Raw genomic sequence first — 17093 nt, forward strand, 5'->3', positions numbered from 1 at the left:
CTTATTGAAATTAGTGTGTAGCCCTGCAGTGTAACTGTTATGAAGGGAACAATATTAATTTGAATATATAACTTCTAGGATTTAAAAAGTTTGATATTTGGTTATTACTCTATAGTCATCCCATAAGTTTTCATGATTTTAAATGTAGGCGTTGTCTTTTCTAGTAGTTTAGCCCAATTTACAAGGTGATCAGAGTTATTTTGTTTTCTCCATAGCAAAGTGCATTGATCACTACACCAAACAGTGTGTGGAAAATGCTGATTTGCCTGAAGGAGAAAAAAAACCAATTGACCAAAGATTGGAAGGCATTGTGAATAAAATGTTTCAACGATGTCTAGATGATCACAAGTATAAGCAAGCTATCGGCATTGCTCTGGAGACACGAAGACTGGACGTCTTTGAGAAGACTATCCTGGAGTCGGTGGGTAGCTGATGTGATTGGTACAGGGACAGTTGTATATCTCTTCTTATAGTAGACAGCACCACTCTGTTACAGTGTATTGTGTTCATATAGTGATGATCCTGGTTGATCACTGAATATTAAATTGTTTTCAACTCATTTTTTCATGAAGACAGGGAAATAGGGAATTTTCTTTTAAGGTTCTTATCTAAAATGGTTAAGAATTTTGAAGTTTTATTGTTTAAATAGCAAATCTTAGGCTGCTTAGAATGACTAAAGAATGTTGATTAAAATAATTCAATTTCTAAATAAGCATAATGCTAAAATTAACCAGATAATGATGTTTCTTTAAATTACCTTTCAGAATGATGTCCCAGGAATGCTGGCTTACAGCCTCAAGCTCTGCATGTCTTTAATGCAGAATAAACAGTTTCGGAATAAAGTACTGAGAGTTCTAGTTAAAATCTACATGAACTTGGAGAAACCTGATTTCATCAACGTTTGTCAGGTAATTACATTACATTGCTTTGCACTGTATTGCTGGGCTATGCCTCATTACTTTATATTACATCACATCACTATGTTATATCATGTCACTGTAAATTCATACATGTAGCTCAGTTGACCTTCACAACAGCCTGTGAAAAGGTACGCATTTATATTCCACTTTACTGATATGAAACTGCATCTCTCAAAAGTAAAAAGCTGTTTTGTTATAATGCGTTCTTTCTATGTATTCTTTTCTAAAAAGAATTTCAGGAATAAAAATGATCTTTGGTTTCATTGCCCGAATACAACCAAGACCTTTGGGTATATTCATCTCTTTTCATGTATGAATTTGCTTGCATACGTTAAAAAAATTAAGACAATGCAAAAATTATATATAAAATGAAAAGTGTATCTTTCCCTTTCCGTGGACTTTTTCCCAATTAAAAGATGCCTAGGTGTTTTTCCTCCACTTACTAGCACATGTGAAGCTACCTCATTCATCTCAATGGCTACATTGTTTTGTTGCCTGGAAGTGCTAAATTTGCTTTTTAACAATTACCACACTGTGTAAGTTCTTGTATTCTGCTTAGAGTATAGAAATTGATCACACATTTGGCTATTTTTTCACTATAATGTGTTATTAGAATTTATCCTCTATATTTTTAAACTGTAGATTAATACATCCTTTTTTTGAATGCTTTTTTTGATGTTCTTCTTAAAAATTGAAGTATGGTTGATTTATAATATTGTGTTTTAGATGTGCAGCAAAGTAATTCAGTAATATATATATTTTTTCAGATTATTTTCCATTATAGGTTATTATAAGATAATGAATATGTTTCCCTGTACTGTACAGTAAATTCTTGTTGGTTATCTATTTTATGTATAGTTTTGATGTTTTTTAAAGCAAGTGGGAAACAGAAAAGGCTGGAAGAAAAATATCCTCCATTACATCACCCACAGTCTACTTAACATTTTAGTGAATTTCCTTTCACTTTTTTCCATATAGGTTTTGGGAGTTTGGTTGCTTCTAAATAGTTTTTAATAGTTTTTTTTAATAATTGTTTTAAAAACCTCATATGAAAAACAAATAGTCCTCTGCCCTCTTCCTCTGTGTGTCTGTTTTATTCCTCAGAAATAATTTTGTTTCTTTTAGTTATCTTATTTCCTGTCCCTTTAAAACTTTCTAAAGATTTATTTTACATTCTTAAAGTATATTTTTGAATAGATAATATTACATTGACATGATCCAAAATTGATAAAGAACCAAAGTATATTCAGTAAAAAGTCTTTTTCCCACTCCTTTTCTTTGGCTCCCACATTCCTTTCCTTGGAAGCAAACAGTATCAATTATATATGTCCTTCAGTTTAACATTTTTCCATGTTTTAACTCTTCTCAAACTCTTGTTCATAGTCTTTCATAATTGTGCAGTAGTCATTCAGTGGGTGTACTTTGCCCTTCTTAACCAGTCACCTATTATTGGTCATTTATTTTGTTGTCATTATTTCCTATTCTTAATTTATAGTAACTTTAATTAATATGTTCATTTTGAAATTGGGTTATTTGCTACTTAAGGGAACAAGAAAATTTAAATTAAATTCTTAAAAACCCTAAATTCATTGGATAGTTTTTGTTAAAATACGTGGCAGAAGAGTAGAAAGAGAAATGCTTCGAAACGGTCATTTTAGTGCCTCTTGTCCTGACCCAGCACAATACAATGTGTTAAATGAATGAATGACTCCTACAGTGTTGTTAAAGCAGAAAGTACAAGTTAAGGAGCACTTGATAGTGATTTAGGGATAAGATTTAAAGAAGGCAAGATTCATTCACCAACCAGTTATTGAATACTGCTAATTGCCAGGCACAATATTAGGAGCCGTGAATACAATTTGTATGGATTTTCTTATGGAAGGCAGATACCATTTTCAGGAAAACCTTGTCTGGTACCAGGATCAGAAATGGATGCTAGACCACATGCCTAGTCTGCCCAGTTTGCCTACGCTTATATTTTAAGGTTTCCTATGTTGTTGACTATCATTCTCTAAGTTTCTTACAGACAAAGTTTTCAATTACTATATAATTATTCTTTATCTGCATTTCAGTGCTTAATTTTCTTAGATGATCCTCAGGCCGTGAGTGATATCTTAGAAAAACTGGTAAAGGAAGACAACCTCCTGATGGCTTATCAGATTTGTTTTGATTTGTATGAAAGTGCTAGCCAGCAGTTTTTGTCATCTGTAATCCAGAATCTTCGAACTGTTGGCACCCCTATTGCTTCTGTGCCTGGATCCACCAATACGGGCACTGTTCCAGGATCAGAGAAAGACAGGTATAAGTATCTTTTTCTGTGGCAGAACTAACTAAACAATCTTTATTTCATTTTGGGAATAGATAAAATATATACAGTCAATATAATCTAAGAATAAATTTCACCATTAGCTTTCATAGATTGTAAAATCTTGTAAAGGCTATTGCTCTGTTTTGTGCTCTGCTGGACACATTAAGGAAAATCAAAGAAATGGACCCTTCTGGAAAGAAATGGAAGTGATTGTCTGATGAGGGGGTCCTGCCAGATAGTGTGTCCTATCTAATCAAGTCAATTAAAAATCTGAGATGGGGTAAGTGGGCTAGATTTTAGATGTTTGGGTTAGATATTTGGACAGTAAGAAACATTCTCAGTGTTTTTGCACTTTTTAAAAAAAAACTAATAAAAATTACTGTAATCCAGTCATCTTGTTACCTTTATTTATTTAGGTTTTTCTTTCATTTTTTCTCGCAGTGTTTTGTAGATTTCAGTATAGAGATTTTGTACATTTTTCCCTAAATCTACTCCTAAAGTTTATTAGGTTTTTTGATGCTATGGTAAGTAGAATGTTTAAATTTCAATTTCTAATTGTTTGTTGCTAATATTATAGAATTATAGTTGATTTTTGTATATTTATGTTGAATCCCACAACCTTGCTTAAGTCACTTATTAGATCTAGTACATTTTTTTAAATAGATCCCTTTATAAAATTTTCTGATTGGAATCATGTCATCTGCGAATAGAGACAATTTTACTTCTTCCTTTATAACTTTTACACCTTTTCCCCCCTTATTTTTCTGCACTAGTTAGGATTTCTGAACATCCTTACTTTCTTCCTAATTTGTAGGGTAATAGTATTTAGTTTGTTTCTTTTTGATTTGAAATTTTCTTTTCTCATCTCCTTTTCTTGTGTTTATTTGCTCTCATGTTCCTTCTGAGTTAATCTTCATTTCTGAAATAATTATTTTTCTTCTTTCATTCCTAGTTTTTCCCTAGTTCTGTTATTTCATTTCTGAGTTTTTCTGTTTCTGATAGTAATCTTTTACATCTTATACATTTTTCTTAATGTCTTTTACCTCTTTAAAAATAATTTTGTTCTCATTATATTGTATGGGATACTTTGATCCTTTACTGTGGTTATCTTTACTGAAATTAGTTTACCTAAATTTTTACAAAGGAGGCTTATTTGGGATAGTTTTTTCTAATTTCATTGTTCTTTAGAACTTCCTCTTCTATTGTGTTTGTGGAGTATATTAAACAAAATGTCTTCTTATGTTCTGAGATCTCCTGGCTCTGTTTCCTTTCCCACTTTTATTTGGGCCTGTTTCTGCCTTCTTAATTTGGATTCTGTGTCTAACATTTTCTCCTCAGTGCAGTGCTTTGATCTAGAAAGCGGTGTCGGCTGGTTAGTTTTAAGAGTTCTTAAGGCCCCAACTGCTTCACTTCAAACTAGTCTTGTAACTGGTGGTGGTATGTCTTCAGCTGACTATGTTTTAGGAATCCGGGAAATACTTTGTCACCTGGTTTTGTTGTATTTGTTATCCATACATTTTGCTAACATAGTTAGTTGCTTTGCGTGTTTTTATGAATTTGTTCGGCAGAAATTCGGTAACTGGCTGCCTCCATCTTATTTTACAATCTTTTTTGTTAATGGCATTACTTTTGAAATAATTAACTGTCATTTTTCCTTGTAAAATATTTAATTTGGATGTGGTCCAAATCTCTAATTTGGAAAAAAAGAAGTCACCCATACCATTCAGAAAATATTTATCACATTAACTGTTGGTTCTCTTCTTTTTAGTGACTCAATGGAAACAGAAGAAAAGACAGGTAGTGTACTTATAGTAAAGACACCAGAAGTGGTAAGTATGCTTTTTGAAGTTGAGGTTGCTATTTAAACATATATTTCCACACTGTATTGTAAATTATTAAAAGTGTTACATACCTGCTTTTATGGAGATTTATTATTGCTTGATACCAAAGTTATTTCATAAAAATGGATTTTCTATAAAAAGTAAAATTTTAAAGATTGACCCCAGAAATCATTTGACTTAGAAGAAATGAAATCCTTCCTTAAATCCATACCAAAGAATGAACTCTGTCCAGAATGACTGAATTAACTGTCACAGGGTGAGAAGAAAAAGTATGGCCTCTAACAAATAAATGGCAACTTACCAGAGAGGTTACAGTTTAGTTGTCTTTATTTTTAATCTTCATGGTGTGTGGAAGAGTGGAGCAAGGATTAGAGTAGTGATCTGTTGAATGTCAGTGTTTCCTCCATCAGGATTTTTGGTATCTGATTATCAGGTATATAAATTTCAACTCTTCTTCACCTGGATGGAGAGTTGTGTTAGTAACCTGGAAGTTCATGAGATCATACATGTGTGTTGATTAAAGATGCTTTTAATTTTCTCAGCTTGGAGTAGGGAGTTTCTTACCTAAACTTGAGTTGGCTCTGTATAAAATAGTTTTTCTTGCATATCATCAGTAATTATTCTTTTACAGTTTTTTAAATATTAAAATATTTTACATTGAAAGTGAGTTTGGAATGAATTGCATTCTTTCATCAAGCTGGTATCATATCTCAATGGCATTAACAAAGAAACTATTCTTTCTTGCAAATAAATGATATATGACTTTTTTAGATCCTACTGTTAAAGTATGGGTTTTGTTGTGTGTATGACTTAATTTCACTGGTTTAGAGCTGTTAAATAAAGTTGGCTTAGTGGATTTCAGTGATATAGTAATTTTCATTCTTGTTTGTTTTGGCAGAGTCCAGAGCCCAAGGACCAGACTTTGAAAATGATTAAAATTTTAAGTGGTGAAATGGCTATCGAGTTACATCTGCAGTTTTTGATACGAAACAATAACACAGATCTCATGATTCTAAAAAACACAAAGGTAGGAAATTCATTTATAATGGAGGCTTTTTTCTTATGTTTCTTTGTTGAATAAGTGCTTATACTTATTTCTTACTGAATAATTTGTTGCATTTTATTTCTGATCAAGGAAATAAGTAAGTTAAAAAAATAAAAATGGGAGAAACACTTGATCTTGTTGGAGGTGAAAGGGAATTAATATTGATTGATCTGTTTTTTTGTGCTAGTCTCTCAGAGTTGGGAACTTTAGTGGCTTTTTCCCCCATTTACTTTTTTTTAGCTGACTTTTTATTTTATGTATACATGTAGCATTTGGACCACAATCAGAACATTAATATAGATTGTTTATATGTCTGTTTTTCCCACTGAACTGTGAACTCCTTGAGAACAGGGCTTCTTTACCCTTATACTGTAACTTCCGTTGAGATATTGATCCTAGCAATTATTAATTTTAATTTTTGAACAAGTTATCTATTTATCTGGTTCCAAAAATGTTTTAATATGAAAAGATACATAGTATGAAAAATCCTTCTTCCTTGACTGTGTTATTTACCCAATATTCTTTCCCAAAGTCATTTATTCTTTTTTTAAAATCTATATACTATCCCATTACTAAACAGTTGTTTGATTGGAACATATTTGTAATCATGCTTCTCAGGATTTTTAAAATAATTTTTACAAATGGCAAAAGACAGAATTACATAATTGATGTTTATTAGTTTTTTGAAGCTTATCTTTATAATACAGTCTCATCAAAAATAAGCAAAATTACTTTGGTGACTGCCAGAGGTACAGTGCCAGAAGAGTGCAGCATTGCTCTTCAGGTTACCCCAAAACTTGAAAACCTTGGGCAAAGTACTGAAGAGAAATGGCAAGTTAAACTATTCGGAAACTGAAAAATGGAAGCCTGCCACCTAAATTCCTGTATAAAATCTACTACTGACCTCAGATTAAGACCACAGATAAAACTTTGTTTGACTTGCTAATTTTTATAAATGATTTAATCTTTATAAAGATATATCCAAGATTCATATTTTAAGTATCAATTCAGGTTATTCATGTTTTCACCATAAAACAGGGCCTCTTATTGTGTGTTCACATGCGAGCTTGCATGTGTATGAATACTTTGCTAATGATAAAAATCTGTGTTTGGTTTTGTAGGATGCAGTAAGGAATTCTGTATGTCACACAGCAACCGTTATAGCAAACTCTTTTATGCACTGTGGGACTACCAGTGACCAGTTTCTTAGGTAAATGTGCTTGTAGGTTTCCACTTCGGTTAAAAATTTCCTTTAAAAGAGACTGTTGACATTATTACATGGATGCAGGGAACTTTTCAGCCTACCAGTCCTTGATTTTAAATTCTATTTTTACCATTTTATGTTTTTTATTGCATTTTTATTTTTATATGCCTACTTATTTTGAGATTAAATTAATTTTATTAGTTTCCTTGAATATAGATTTTTGAGTGAACTATGTTTAGCTAGGAAATTGGATGCAGTTTTGCTTTCATTCATAGTAGAATTGCATATCATGCATTTTTTTTTGAAGTCCTTAAAATATTAAGAACAACTAGAAGATAAAATAGATCATCAGTAACTTGAGATACATGAAATAAAATGATTTGTGACAGTTCAAGGTAAAATTTTAATGCTTTGACTTTACTGCTATAAAAAGAGAATTCATTTCAATAGTATTGCTAAATTTTCTTTTCTTACAGAGATAACTTGGAATGGTTAGCCAGAGCCACTAACTGGGCAAAATTTACAGCCACTGCCAGTTTGGGTGTAATTCATAAGGTAATATATGCCGATCAGTGTGAGCAGGCATTAGAATAGAAGCACGTTTTCTGGAGTTAAGAAAAAAATGAAAGTTTACTGTAATTCATTGACAAGTACATTTTGTTAAATCGGACCAGTCCTCTTACAGGGAAGGATAAAGTAAGTAACAAATTTGTGTCTGTTTTTTAATAAAAAGTGGAAATCCTTTTCCTGTGAAGACTATCTAAGCCATTTCTCGGGATGAATTGAAATAAGTTGTTTGCATAGTCTTAAGATGAATTTGGGGAAATGTTATAAAACAAGGGGGAAAAAATTGAAGCACTTGTTTCTAACGAGGATATGACTGCATCTCTTAAATTAAGGCTGTCTTCTCATTGGAGTGATAAAGTTGCTTGGGAGAGAGCCCCACTTTCCTCCTTCTCTTTCAGCAAATGAACGTTCTGGAGGAAAGGCAATAATCATAGAAAATGTTGTCTTTTTTTTCCCTCACTTTCTCTTACTGACATCTTTGTGGTGCCTCAAATTTACAGGGTCATGAGAAAGAAGCATTACAGTTAATGGCAACATATCTTCCCAAGGACACTTCTCCAGGATCAGCCTATCAGGAAGGTGGTGGTCTCTATGCGTTAGGTCTCATTCATGCCAATCATGGTGGTGATATAATAGACTATCTACTTAACCAGCTTAAGAATGCCAGCAATGATGTAAGTATTAGAGCAGAGAACTAAATTCCCATTATTTAAGAGTCCAGGGGAAAGTATTTATATTTGCCAAATTATTTTAGTGAATTAGAAATTTTGTAGGATTACCAAATCACTACTGTTTTCATAGAATCTTTTCTTTTAAAGGTAATTTCCTTTCCTTCTCTATAAGCTAAAATTGTGCTTCTCAGTCCTTTAAATGTTGTGTGTGATAAGCAAAACAAAGTCCCAGATATTTATAAAATATATGTTATATTTTCATACTTTAGAGTCTTGTAATGTTATGTAAGTGACCTTAGTGATCATTTAGTCCAATCCTATTATTTTACAGGGAACTAAAGCCCAAAGAAATTGCATGCACTCTCTCAGGAATCAGAATTCTTGCTTGTTTTGATCTTTGATGATTTTTTAAATATAATTCTTTTGGAAAAACCTATTAAGTAGCCCTGTTCTTATTTTAAGGAACCTTGAAATAGAATTTTAGACTTTAACTTTTATGTTAGTCTCTTTTAGAAGGCCATTCAGAGAGTAGCTAAGTGAGCCAGAAAACTGTCCTACTTCTGTGAAAAGATTGAGGTCCATAGGATGGTCTGTCAGCTAATAAGCCCCCTATCCACAAATCTTATATATGTTTACACATATCTCTACCTTGTTTCCTCTGGCCTCAGGTACACATTTTCTTACCAGATAAAGCTTTTTAATTACCAGCAAAAAAACCTCTGCTGACCAACTTAACAAGCAATTTATTGGAAGTAGCTTATATAATTAAAGGAAAACTGGTGAACCAGTTCTCACAAAGGTTAAGAGCCAGGGCACTTCTAGGAATCTAGATAACAAGAACTAATGGGATGGTCTCTTCAGGGCCCTGACTGTCAAGATGCATGAACTTGAAATGTTTTTGGTCCTTGGGTCATTCCACTTTCTAAGAAAGATTAAAATTGCAAAGGAGTATCTGACCTGTCTTGGGTCACAGGCCCCACACATTGGCTAGGGGATGGCGGGAGCTTATTAATGACAGTCCCACCAAGATGCTAAGCAGTGGGGAGGACTATTCCCCAAACAGCATTGGGGTGCTATCACCAATAAAAGGATACTGTACGTTAAATGACAGATCACCACAAAATACTCTTCAGATTACGACTAACTTTTGCTCTTGCACCATTTTCTCCCACTTTCTTCCTGACTATGTTCCATTATGTACCTTTTTCTCCTCTATCTTCAGTCTCCTGTGCTGCATCCCTCAGTCGATAAGCATATCCAGGTCTCACCTATCCTGAAAAACATTCCTTGTCACTTGCTTCTCCCTTTTAGTTGTTGTCATCTTTCTCCTCCCCTTTTCATGATAACTTCTTGAAAGAGAGCTGTACTGTCTCTTTCCACTCTTTTCTTTCATTTGCTTCTCAACTCAATGTTATTTTGCGTCAGCAAGCACTGTTCTTTTGAAACTGAAATTGTTGAGGTTACCACTGGCCCTTTATATCCTTTGATCATACTCACTAGGCCAGTTGCTCTGCATGCCTAATATCACAGTATATTTTAAAATTAGAATAAAAGCTTGGATTTTAAGTTCAGTGTACCAAATCAGTGGAACCCATGCTTTTTCCCTAGATTGTTCGACATGGTGGCAGTCTGGGCCTTGGTTTGGCTGCCATGGGGACCGCACGCCAGGATGTATATGATTTGCTAAAAACAAATCTTTACCAGGATGATGCTGTGACAGGTAAGTGATTCTTTCCAAAGACAATGAACTGTGGAATTGGTGTAACTGTAGTATTTATTTTCTAACTTTATTTTGTGGTCTGTAAAAAATCTAGTGGATTTTTCTAGTTGTAGAGGGAATGAATTTTGTCCCATTTATCAAACTCATCTTATAAAAAATACATTTTGTGATATATAGGCTTTTTTTTAATGGTATATATCATGTAGGTCTGTCTGTATAACTGATTTATTAGTCTGCTTGTATCATGGGGCTATCCATACTGCTTGGTGATAACGTAAGGAAAATATTGCCATAATGTCACCTTTGAAATCACTGTAGGATTTGATGGTATATCCTATCAATATTTAAAAGGAAACTAGCTCTAATATCAGATGGCTTGAAAAAAATGCTGTCAGAAGCTAATGGTTGTTTTGATAGTTGATGCTAATAGTTGCCACTTCCAATAGAATATGTTTTATATACTTTACATACATAATTCTTATCCTTTAATGTTTTGCTTTTTACTTACTAGGGGAAGCAGCTGGCCTGGCCCTAGGTTTGGTTATGTTGGGGTCTAAAAATGCCCAGGCTATTGAGGACATGGTTGGCTACGCACAGGAAACACAACATGAGAAGATTCTGCGTGGTCTTGCAGTTGGCATTGCATTAGTGATGTATGGGAGGATGGAAGAGGCTGATGCTCTCATTGAATCCCTTTGCCGTGATAAGGTGAGATCACGTATTAGGCATCCTTTTCTCCTTTCATTCCCTCACTTTTCAGTTATTATCTCCACCATTTACAGAAACACTTAACTTTTTTACTGGATATTATCTCTGTTCCCGTCAGAACACCTGGCTACATTTGTTGGTAAAACTTCTCAAAAGATATATAAAGCGTAATAGAATTTAGGAAAGGAAAACACTAATTAGAAGAGGAGGAGGACTAATTTGAGATTTTGAATTTAATCAAGACTTCAGATCAGTGATTTTCAAGTAAGCAGATTCAGAGAAGTTCTTTAGAAATGTGTAAGTTCATTTCTTTTAGAAATAATGTTTTGGGGATGATTTCGTAATCATTTAATAAGATACAAAGTTTGCTTCATTATTTTTTCATCAGAAAAACAGTGCCAATCTCCATATTTATTTGGGTGAGATTTTTTTTTCCATTGCCTTTCGTTTTGTTCTGTTTTGTTTCTGTGATAGTATCGTGTATGGTAGGTGGGTAAGCTGTCCTCTATAATACTATCCTCTGTAACCTGATAAAAAATATCCACTGTTTCGATTTATTGATAAAAGTATTTTGCTTAACTATCAAATTCCGTATCTCTTTCACTCAACACTCAATTCCTGAGAATTAAGTGATAAGGTAAAAAAAGCAAGTTAGAATGTAGAATTAGAAGCAAGCTTCTTTGTTGTTTGTTTGACAAATGAAAGTTGAGTATCTTAGGGCAGTGAGTGTTGATACTGGGCTTGAGTTTATACTGTACTTTAGAAAGTGTGAGGCAGCATAAGCATGTTGACAGAATATTGGGAATTAAAAGCAATTGATTCCTCCCATTAGAGTCTTTTATTTCTCTGTTCGTTTAGAAAATTAGCAACCACAAAATGGTTCATCATTTCCTACCTAAAACCAACTCTCCTGGTGGATGGAACTAAGCCTGTAGAAGTTACATATATATTTGAAGTGATAAGTTAATGATCGACGTTAAATTATTTCTTAGGATCCAATTCTTCGACGATCTGGAATGTATACCGTAGCCATGGCTTATTGCGGCTCAGGTAACAACAAAGCTATTCGACGCCTGCTACATGTTGCCGTAAGTACTCTGACCTTTCTTGGATAGAGATGGAAGGGAAAGTTTACATGTGGATACTAAATGTCTTGGTGACTGCACCACCCACACCAGATGACCGCCCCCACTGGTCTCAGGTTCAGAATCTCATTCATTGGACACAATCAGCCATAACCCAGCAGCAGGTTCATTAGCTTTTCAGAAGGATATAGGACAGGATAACAGTCAGTTTGAATGGAAGTCCTTAAAGTCTCAGGTACAACTTCTGAAGCCCTGTTCCAAGGGGCACCTGTATTTGTAAGGAACAAAACCACATGAATGTGTGCAGGCATCCCAGGATAGGGAGGTTTAATGAACAGTAGGAACAACTTTTCTTTACAGCCTTTGAAGTTAGCTTCTAGGTCCTCCTAAGGACATGCTCTACTACAAGAGACACATTGCACAGGAAAGCCAGTGCCCTGTTTTCAAACAGGCTTTTTCTTTTCATATTCACTCAATCCAGATCTAGTTTATCAACAATAAATAATGTGCCTGATAACACAGTGGACTTATGTCTCAACTTAGTAAGTTTCTGCCATCTTGGTGCTGGGAGAAGGTAAACCCAAGGTCATCCTTCCCATGCAGAAAGGGTTTAGAACTATTATTATTTCTTTTTTCCTAGATAGTCACACCCCACAGTATTTATTAGTTATTATTTATCAGTGCAGCATGTGGTATATTCTAAATGTTTGTATTTTGCTTGAGTTTAGGACATAGGTTTTTTTTTTAAAATAACTTTGGAGGGAGGAATGGTTAGATTTTCAATGTGGCTACAAAAGCCATGGCGCAACTGAAATAGTCTTTAGAAGTAGCCCTGAATCTTAAACTTCATGAGACTTTAAAGGCTTCTAAGCTTTGAAATGAAGAAATTCTCAGATGAATTTTTCTAAATTGGGGAAAAACATTGTAATAGAGGAACACCATAGTTCCCCCTTATCTATGGGGTGTAATTTCCAAGACCCACAGTGGGTGCCTGAAACTGCAGATAGTACTGAAACATATACTATGTTTTTTCCTATACGTACATACATACCTATAATAAAGTTTAATTTATAAATTAGGCACAGTAAGAGAATATCTGAATTGCCAGCATCACTACTCTTGTGCTTTGGGGCCGTTGTTAAGTAAAATAAAGATTATTTGAATTTAAGCACTGCAGTTCACATTGGTCTGATAACTGAGAGGGCTACTAAGTGGCTAATGGATGGGTGGTATATACAGCTTGGATACGCTAAACAAAGGGATGACTTACACCCCAGGCCGGACAGCGTGGGAAGTCGTTAGAGTTCATCATGATACTCAGAGTGACATGCAATTTAAAACTTATGAATTGTTTATTTCAGGAATTTTCCATTTAGTAAATATTTCTGACCATAGTTGACTATAGGTAACTAAAACTCCTGAAAGTGAAACCGTGGATAAGAGGGGTCTACTGTAAAATACTAATGAGATCTACTTTACATTTGAATGATGTGGGCCTCGCATATCAGTTTCTTCTTGTAATACAGTGCATGTAATACAATGTATGTAGTAATAGAATGCATATAGTATAATGTAATCCCCCTTTAAAATTTTTCCTAGGTAAGTGATGTTAATGATGATGTCCGGAGGGCAGCAGTAGAATCACTTGGGTTCATCCTCTTCAGGTAATAATTTCTAACTTCTGATTCTATATATATTCCATTTCTATTTGTAGTTAGTAATTAAACAGAAACTAAATATCTGAGGAATATGTCTAGGTTCAGAGTGACAACCATTTAACAATACAGTTAGTACTGTTGATCTGAAAAAGAAACCAGTATGTTTTGAGAGTCTGAGAACCTGTTTGAGAAGTAGTATTCCTAGTCCCATGTGTATTGGTAATTCAAACGAATGCTGTCTCTCACACAGGCTTGTAGAGTACTTGAAGCCCTTTAATAAGAGTAAATGGTAATGGGGTTTGTCTAAATGCAAAAGAGTGAAAATTTGCAGATTTAAAAAAAATTATTTTGAATTTGCACATTTGGAAATGTCCTTGGGAGTATAGTATGGTTGTGATTTAGAGGACACACTCTGAAACAAACCTGCCAGGGTTGAATATTGGTTCTGCCACTTGCTAGCTGAGTGACTTTGGGCTTGTTATTTAGCCTCTTTGAACCTTGGATTCCTCATCTGTAAAATGGGTATAAAAATAGTACCTAAGACTGTTTTCTGACAGTTAGGTGAATTAATATATCTAAAGCCCTTAGAATGGTATCTGGCTCTAGTAAATGATATTTGTGTGTGTGTGAGTGGTGGCAGTTGTAATAATGGTGGTAGATGCAGTAGTATTTCTTATAGTAGTTCTTCTTACTGCCTGCTTGTCTCCAGTCTCACGGACCACGGTTTTTTTCTGCCAAGATACTTTATCATAAAAGGCAAATTAAAAGTACTTCTTTTAACTTTTTTTGGATACTGCCTATTATGGCTTATTTGTGATGAAATTGCACAAGAAGTTCCATGTAAGATGAGTTTCATGTCCTTTTAATCTCTGGTCTAGATTTTCTAGCCCAAGTTTTGGGGAGTGAACTTTTGTTGTAAAGACTGTAATGTAATTCAACAAATATTTCTTAAACATTTACTGTGAACTGGTTAGAGGATTTTCTCTAAGATGCTAGATAGGAAGTTACCCATTTACTGCAGGCAGTAAATATTTTCTTCCTATTGTGGATAAAAATGTTGAATAAAACAGCAAAGCACAGACCCATATGGCATGCAAATAGGTTTCACCTTATACCAGTCGATTTTATTGAATGAGGTTGTTCAACAAAATACTAATCTCCTTTACTGTATTATCCTCTAACTCTCATTTGTCCAGGTTGTTCACAAAGACACTAGAGAGCTTTATTAAGTCCTAAAAATGTAGTATTTGTACCGTTCCATTAGTCTGTATCCCCAAAACTGGGTATGTGATTAGTTGGTTATGGTTCTTAGTAAATCCATAGAAGTGTCAGATGTTCATTGATTCCTTTTCTAAGATCTGATAAAACCTATTTGTATTAAGCTATTGCACGTTTTCCCTAAAGATCTACAACAGACCACACACTTAAATTTCTTGAATCCTATCTCTTTTTTCTCTTTTTGAACATCAGAATATTTAGCCACTTACAAACCTTTTGTACCATTGCCATTTTCTGTTTTTCCTCAGATTTGTCAGCAGTGGTTCTATAATGACGTTCACAAGTTCCATTTCAGGGAGGTGATTCATTTAGTTAAGAGACATGAACTCATTTAAGGCAGCCAGTCTCTCCACCTATTTTGCATTTTGATCGGTCTTAACAATGTTACTTTTTACTTTCTAGTCTAAAAATCTTTCTCCTGAGACAAAAGATAGAAGGAAAACAGAAGTTGAGTAGTTCTGTTTCCTTCCTGTCATTTTTGGTGTATCATTCTAGCCAACCTGTGACCCTAACTTTTCCTTATTTTTGCTCTAGAGTTTAGACACAACTGAAAAACAAAAACAGATGATTTTATTATTGCCATTCAGGGAGGGTTTTTTTTTTTTAATTCTTGGAAAACTAGATAATTTTTGTATGGAAAGTATATTCTTTTAGGTATACCCAGAGTAAATAATTGGCTTGTATAATGGTCCTGATATGGTCTCTTCCTTTGTTTTATTTATTCATTGTTGACTACTAACTCTTCCTATTAGTCACTTTATATTTTATATCATATAAGTTAGTCACCTAGTGTGTAAATTCTACCACATAAGAAGTTGAGATTTCATGAAAACTGTTTTTCTTCCCTTTTAACCTGACAGTGCTTTTGTTCTCTAATTAACAGAATTCATTTCAGCCCTTGTATTTCCTGAGGCTCACACAAATTCCCTGTTTCAGCAGTAGGTGTCTTCCATGAGCTGCTTTTAGGCTTTTAGGCTTTGCTGAGATCTCTGCTACCAAGGAGAGTCAGATCCAGCTAATACACTCGTTATTTCCAAGGGTTCATTCTGAGGGTTTTTGTTATGTTTTGTTTTTTAATATGTTTCTTAGAAGTAGAAACTGGAAAAGACTTTAGTGATGATTTTGTGTAAAACTTACTTCATGGATGAAGAAATTAAATGTGATCAACTTATCTAAGGAGATGCAGTTAAAACCAAGTTCTCTAATTTTAGATTAGTGTCAATTCCCTGGAGTGATACTTTTTAAGGTGAGAAATACATAAAAATCAAACAATATTCCCATTTTTGTAAGAGAAACTGAATTCTGAAATTGTTAACAAAACTTCCCATTGTCATAGAGCTAAATGGTAGAACTGAAATCAGAACAGATCTCATGATAGAACAGTGCTATCTCTACCGTACCTTTCCTTCAGAGCACCATCTTCCTGAGGGTATCTGATGGAATATTTTTATTCTCAGATTTCCTCATTAAGTTTAATGTTTGACAGGTTTCTGTCCTGTGGCCTAAGAATTAGCAAATGCTTTCTGATGTATCATCATCTACTTTTTTAGTATGCTCCATTTGATCATTTCTTCCCTATTTTTAAATGTCACTTTTAAAATAACTGCAGACATTGGGTCTCCTTGAACTGTTATTTTAAGAATTTGTTTCTTCCTAATTTTTAAACTTCTTTAAAGTGCCCTTACTGAGCACAAATACTGAAAACATGTCGGTAAACATGTATTTGTTCCTCAGCAGCTCAAGTGAAATTGTCTTTGTAGGAAGCTAAAACTTCTCATGTATATTATCTCCTTTAGTCTCAGGATAGTCCAGGGTAATATTTTCACTATTTCTTTCTCCTGATATTTGTGTGTTGTTTGTTCATAATGTATATAATAAAAAATAGAAAATTATATTGAAAAACATTTTTGCCAAGTTGAAATGAACCTAGAACATTTTATCTGTGATGAGTGCATCCATTGTTGTCAGTCTGTCAGCAGATTTTATTATTATCACAACTCTTTGTACAGTACTGTGCTTGGCATTGACTGAAACTCTGTTGGAATTGAACATAATCTGAATGATTTTAACGACATTAGAAAGGAAAAT

At 33.9% G+C, this 17093-nt stretch overlaps 1 protein-coding gene across 2 annotated transcripts in view; it reads left to right on the forward strand.

Annotated features, from left to right (window-relative positions):
* Nucleotides 1-17093, forward strand: part of PSMD1 (proteasome 26S subunit, non-ATPase 1) — an 80749-nt gene that overhangs the window by 8209 nt on the left and 55447 nt on the right. For both annotated transcript variants that reach the window (XM_074364466.1, XM_074364467.1), the window contains 12 exons: nt 216-421; nt 765-908; nt 2993-3219; nt 4997-5057; nt 5968-6096; nt 7236-7324; nt 7795-7873; nt 8386-8559; nt 10165-10276; nt 10788-10984; nt 11977-12072; nt 13669-13733. In XM_074364466.1, the coding sequence (XP_074220567.1) occupies nt 216-421; nt 765-908; nt 2993-3219; nt 4997-5057; nt 5968-6096; nt 7236-7324; nt 7795-7873; nt 8386-8559; nt 10165-10276; nt 10788-10984; nt 11977-12072; nt 13669-13733 (1579 nt within the window). The remainder of the gene's footprint in view (nt 1-215; nt 422-764; nt 909-2992; nt 3220-4996; nt 5058-5967; nt 6097-7235; nt 7325-7794; nt 7874-8385; nt 8560-10164; nt 10277-10787; nt 10985-11976; nt 12073-13668; nt 13734-17093) is intronic.

This window comes from Camelus bactrianus, chromosome 5 (genome assembly GCF_048773025.1).
Source record: "Camelus bactrianus isolate YW-2024 breed Bactrian camel chromosome 5, ASM4877302v1, whole genome shotgun sequence".
Taxonomy (NCBI): Eukaryota; Metazoa; Chordata; class Mammalia; order Artiodactyla; family Camelidae; genus Camelus; species Camelus bactrianus.